The 6,427-nt window shown below is 38.0% G+C and overlaps 1 protein-coding gene across 3 annotated transcripts in view; it reads right to left on the bottom strand.

Annotated features, from left to right (window-relative positions):
* adka (adenosine kinase a) overlaps window positions 1-6,427 on the bottom strand; it is a 168,332-nt gene that overhangs the window by 85,057 nt on the left and 76,848 nt on the right. For all 3 annotated transcript variants that reach the window (XM_016457851.1, XM_016457852.1, XM_016457853.1), the window contains exon 5: window positions 850-1,022. In XM_016457851.1, the coding sequence (XP_016313337.1) occupies window positions 850-1,022 (173 nt within the window). The remainder of the gene's footprint in view (window positions 1-849; window positions 1,023-6,427) is intronic.

Below are 6,427 nucleotides of genomic sequence, written 5' to 3'. Positions count from 1 at the left end.
TTATAAAATGTAAACATATATAATATAAATAAACAAACAGCATAATAACTATAATTGCAAAAAATATGGAATTTATTTAAACAATTAAATTGAATACAATTAAATTACTACATTTAATAATTAATTAATAAAGAATGAAAGAATTAAAAATTTATTATTAAAAAAATCATTATTTCTGATTTGTTACATCTGTTCTGTTTAAAAGGAAGTATTTTAGTTTATTTTTTCATTTTTTCATCATTAATGAACTTATTAAGGAACCTAAAAAACATTGAAAGAACATTGAAAGAAATTCAAAATAATTAAACTCCTTACGACTTCTAATCCTAATATCCATGGTGCCAGATTTTTTTTTTTAAGATTATCTGGGCAAGCTCCAAAAATATGTCAGCGGTCCATCAGAACTTAAAACCTGGTGTTCATTTGAACAAATCCTCAGAGTTCATACGATTACAGCTTAGTCAATAAGCTTCCATGCTTACTATAGCATTTTCTTCACAAGCAGAGAAATAGTAAGTGACACTTCAATAAACACATCAATCTGCTCCGTTCAAATGTGTAGGCAGCACGTAATTCGGCCCAAGCAGTTTCACATATCTGCTCAGTCATGGAATCTAGCACCCTTCAGGGCCAAGTCATGTGGTGTATCAAAATACCTCTGTGCTGATCTAACCCCGGCAAATAAATAAATCAAGAGCTCTGGCGGAAAAGAGCAGAACAGCCGGCAAGGGAACAGCGAGTCCCAACGCATAGTGAGGTGGGGTGTGTGAATGCACACTGTGTGTGTGCGGAGGGGTGCTATCCTGAGGAAGCGATAAGGGCCCTCCCTAGAGGAAAGGGGTGGCTGACCTGTTGTCGCCAGTGATGCAGGCAGCACAGGTCCCCGTGGGCTCTTCGCTCTGCTCGTAGTAGTGGGCATCCACGTGGGCCTCCTCTGCCTTCTCCTTAAGGATCTTCCCAAACTTATCCTTCCCAATGCAGCCGAAGAAGGTGGCCACTTTGTGCGGCTCCTGGATCATCCACTGAGAGGAAGGAGAGACGGAGCAGGTGGGGGGAGTCATAGGAAAGAGAGAAGAGGAAAAGCGATTATTCTAACACGTAAACACAGCTTCCATATCTGACAGTTAAAAAAAGACTGGAAATCACATATCCAGGATCTAGGAAGTTGTCTATATATTGACAATTCCTGGAAAGGCAAACTAGACTGTGGTAGAGAGGCCCTGTGCGTGCAACTCTGCAAGAGAATAACTAGTGAAAACAGGAAGTAATAGCAAACTGATAAGGAGAAGAAACAAATACATTTCAGGGTTAAAAAAAAAATTCTTAAGTCAAGGAACAATGAGCAAGTCATTCGTTTAGCATTTCAATAAAGTCTTTGTTAGGGAAGTGCCAGCAATGATTAATGATGAAAACTCAATTGCGTGACTAACAACTTTAACTTCAAAATATTTACATTTATGTTTTTCCATTATGTCTTTCCATATATGTGTAGTTTTATTTTACCATGGTTTAATATTCTAAATTTTAATCTGACACAGTGCCTTAATGTAGTGCTCAAGGTGTAAGATGCTAAAAAAAAGTAGATTGCGAAAGACTTCTAAAACATATACACACTGACAGACAATTAAGAATAAAATTACATTTATATTTTGAAGCAGATAACCTACATTCTGGCTAATTTTAGATATTGATTTACATTTGGACTGATTAGGAAAAAGGCTCTTTTTTACCCCACAGTTATTTGAAAAGCACAGTATAGGCCTAGTATGAAGAAAAAAAATCTAAAACGTAAAAATAAAGGAACAAAATGTCAGTGAGACCTGACATATTAATTTATCTGTATAGAGCAATAGGCATTTGCAATTTGGCTTTAATTTATCAGCTTAAATATATCAGCCCATTTTACCTATATGGATAACATTAAAGAGTCACATTTATCAGTTGATAGCAATATGGCTGCCAATATAGTATCCATCGCCACATATCTGTAGACCTTGTCATATTTTTTGGCACTGAGATGGCTGGCGCTACTGATATCGCATTGAGTTCTGGACTTATAAAAGCTTCTAAATATACAGTGATCCACTCTGATGGAGTGAAACTTTAACAAAAACTGATGGAACAATGAAATGAGATACAGGATGTCTGTCTGTAGGCGGTGTTAAACTAGATTACAGGGGAGCACTAATTCCAGCACCCTGGACGGTGGCTTACCACAAACACTGTGACATTGCCACTTTTATGGGGATGATGAAAAGGTCTTTCTAGGTTTTTAGTACTGTGGGGTTTAACCTCCGAAGATTTATTAGAGTACACGGTGCTACGTTTGCTGCTTTTATTGCAACCTTGCAATGTCTGTTGATGGGGCCCCTTGTGAATGAGATGCTCTGCCGGAGAGATGACCTGTATACATGAGAAATTAATCACTCCAACCAAAGAGTCTGTCTGTGGAGCAATACACCACTGTTTACAGTGTGGAAGTGGTTCAGTACTGTCTGTTCAATGTTAGGCTAAAAAGACATAAACATCCTAAAGCAGTTGATGATGCTAATGTTGCAGTGGGCACCTCAGGTTCTTTAGTCAACGTGAAAACACTTTCACAATCCATTTTACTTTACAATTTACTTACTATATCCTGGCAATCGAAAGTTTTCTCAGCTGTGCTATACTCTTCCCCATTTCTTAATTAAAGATGTAAATGAACTCCAAGGGATATTCAATGACTTGGAAATCTTCTTGTATCCATCTTCTGCTTTGTGCCTATAATTACTTCTTTGTGGGGTTGTTTGGAGCTTTCATGTTCATGGTGTAAGTCCTGCCACGATATTGACTTGCCAAATTGAACCTTCCAGATGGCGCATTTATACTAAAATCAATTGAAAGCCCTTCACTGCACACAAGTTATCTCCATTTAACTATTGATGTGTCTTCTAAAACCAACTGGTCGCACTAGTGATGGTTTAAAACAGGTGAATAGGCCTACTTCTCAAATTAGTTATCTTGGATTCATACTTGTAATTATTTTGGATCAAAGCCAAATTAAATGAAAATTCTGTCATTATATACTCACCCACATGAGTGCATTCCAAACCCACAAGACCTAATAATCATGTATTCGATTTAATTAAATGTAATTATTTAAATGTATACTTTAACTTCAAAATATTTACATTTATGTTTTTCCATTATGTCTTTCCATATATGTGTAGTTTTATTTTACCATGGTTTAATATTCTAAATTTTAATCTGACACAGTGCCTTAATGTAGTGCTCAAGGTGTAAGATGCTAAAAAAAAGTAGATTGCGAAAGACTTCTAAAACATATACACACTGACAGACAATTAAGAATAAAATTACATTTATATTTTGAAGCAGATAACCTACATTCTGGCTAATTTTAGATATTGATTTACATTTGGACTGATTAGGAAAAAGGCTCTTTTTTACCCCACAGTTATTTGAAAAGCACAGTATAGGCCTAGTATGAAGAAAAAAAATCTAAAACGTAAAAATAAAGGAACAAAATGTCAGTGAGACCTGACATATTAATTTATCTGTATAGAGCAATAGGCATTTGCAATTTGGCTTTAATTTATCAGCTTAAATATATCAGCCCATTTTACCTATATGGATAACATTAAAGAGTCACATTTATCAGTTGATAGCAATATGGCTGCCAATATAGTATCCATCGCCACATATCTGTAGACCTTGTCATATTTTTTGGCACTGAGATGGCTGGCGCTACTGATATCGCATTGAGTTCTGGACTTATAAAAGCTTCTAAATATACAGTGATCCACTCTGATGGAGTGAAACTTTAACAAAAACTGATGGAACAATGAAATGAGATACAGGATGTCTGTCTGTAGGCGGTGTTAAACTAGATTACAGGGGAGCACTAATTCCAGCACCCTGGACGGTGGCTTACCACAAACACTGTGACATTGCCACTTTTATGGGGATGATGAAAAGGTCTTTCTAGGTTTTTAGTACTGTGGGGTTTAACCTCCGAAGATTTATTAGAGTACACGGTGCTACGTTTGCTGCTTTTATTGCAACCTTGCAATGTCTGTTGATGGGGCCCCTTGTGAATGAGATGCTCTGCCGGAGAGATGACCTGTATACATGAGAAATTAATCACTCCAACCAAAGAGTCTGTCTGTGGAGCAATACACCACTGTTTACAGTGTGGAAGTGGTTCAGTACTGTCTGTTCAATGTTAGGCTAAAAAGACATAAACATCCTAAAGCAGTTGATGATGCTAATGTTGCAGTGGGCACCTCAGGTTCTTTAGTCAACGTGAAAACACTTTCACAATCCATTTTACTTTACAATTTACTTACTATATCCTGGCAATCGAAAGTTTTCTCAGCTGTGCTATACTCTTTTAATTAAAGTAATTAAAGATGTAAATGAACTCCAAGGGATATTCAATGACTTGGAAATCTTCTTGTATCCTTTGTGCCTTTTGTGCCTATAATTACTTCTTTGTGGGGTTGTTTGGAGCTTTCATGTTCATGGTGTAAGTCCTGCCACGATATTGACTTGCCAAATTGAACCTTCCAGATGGCGCATTTATACTAAAATCAATTGAAAGCCCTTCACTGCACACAAGTTATCTCCATTTAACTATTGATGTGTCTTCTAAAACCAACTGGTCGCACTAGTGATGGTTTAAAACAGGTGAATAGGCCTACTTCTCAAATTAGTTATCTTGGATTCATACTTGTAATTATTTTGGATCAAAGCCAAATTAAATGAAAATTCTGTCATTATATACTCACCCACATGAGTGCATTCCAAACCCACAAGACCTAATAATCATGTATTCGATTTAATTAAATGTAAGATATTTTTTTTGGGGGGGGGGGGGCCACTACCTCTTTAAGTTCAGTGTGATATACTGCTGTAAAAACAACAAACATGGAAGTCCACAGGTGGTTGAATATTTTTTATTGCTCAAAAAGACCAGGAACATGCGTTCAGAAAGTAAAGTCACTTTAAAATCAAAAAGCATCCACCTCTGATGGTGGAAATATATCAATCGTGATAACTCAATGAGCAAATGCTTAACTCTCTTTGATCATCCCTGCGGAATCTAAGATTTTCTGAGGTAATTTCCCATGATTCCTGCTGCTGCTGTGTACAGACCCAAGCCTTACAGACAACAACACTCCCATATGACACAGTGCATTGGATTTTAACTGCACCTGGAGAGCGTTACTCATCTTGATGGTAAACCTTGGGTGAAAAAAAAATGTATGTAAACTGTAAAACACACGTCTAAACACATACGTGTCAGCATTGCAATTCAAAAGATACACGCATACATCTTTGATGGTTTTAGAGACAGCAGAACTCCAACGGCAGCTGATTAGGAAGGATGGGGTCGGGGTGGTGATTCTAATAAGCCTCCAAAAACAGTTTGGCACAGCACACACCTTTGTTCCGACTCACATAATCAAAGCCAGCCAAAAACTGCAGCCAATCAAAGAGGTCTGCTGTGAAACACCAGTCTATTCGTCTCCATCTACTGCAATAACCCCCTCCTGCTGACAATTACTTTCAAATGGAGATCTAAATAAAAGATGATATGTCCATTAAGACAAAGAGCTATCTGCAGGGTCGCGGGGAGGTCGGTCTGCGGCAGGCGTAAGGGATATTCATGCTCGGTCACATCCCAATTACTCGCCAGCAGCACTGGCAGGGTGTGAGCAAATGTGCGTGAGGGAAGCTTCATTACGGAGGGGGATGAAGTGCTGAAATTAAACAGCAGTGTCTCCCGCTGCGTTGAGCCCCCCGGCCTGGAGCACACAGCCCGGCTCTGACATAATGTGGCTGCACATGATCACGTAAGCAAAGACTCTCACGCACTCACACTGTACTGTACGCATGCATGCATTAGGGTTGTTTGGGGAAGTGAAGAGAAACATGCAAACAAAAACATAAATTATGTAAAATGCTGACGTTCTCTCAAAATTTGCTGATCGTATGGAAAATACTTTTTTTTTATTCTAACATTAAGACTACAGCACAGCAGGTAGAGCCAGATTAGGCCATTACAGGAATAAAACAGAAATCAGTACATGCACACATGCCACAGTAAACAAAAATTATGCCATATTACAAAACTGTACATGCAGCTTGGTGGGCAATTCTGTGGTCATAAATAGGGATGGGTACCGAAACCCGGTATTTAATCGGTCCCGGGGCTAAATTATGAAAGACCGGAGTATCGATAAGCTCTGACGTTAACGGTTCTGCTATCGGTACTGGAGAAATTAATAAAACACACATTCATTTATTATTGCTATATATACATTATCTTGCAAATTCTATCTCACCAGAGTCGCCAGCTGTTTTTCAAACATTTGTCTATGATGCATTTTTGCTATTCGCAATTCAGAAGCGAGATCGCGCCCAC

This window comes from Sinocyclocheilus anshuiensis, unplaced genomic scaffold (assembly GCF_001515605.1).
Source record: "Sinocyclocheilus anshuiensis isolate Anshui unplaced genomic scaffold, SAMN03320099.WGS_v1.1 scaffold63, whole genome shotgun sequence".
NCBI lineage: Eukaryota > Metazoa > Chordata > Actinopteri > Cypriniformes > Cyprinidae > Sinocyclocheilus > Sinocyclocheilus anshuiensis.
Note: the sequence above shows the minus strand (reverse complement) of the source record. Positions and strands in the feature narration are given on the sequence as shown.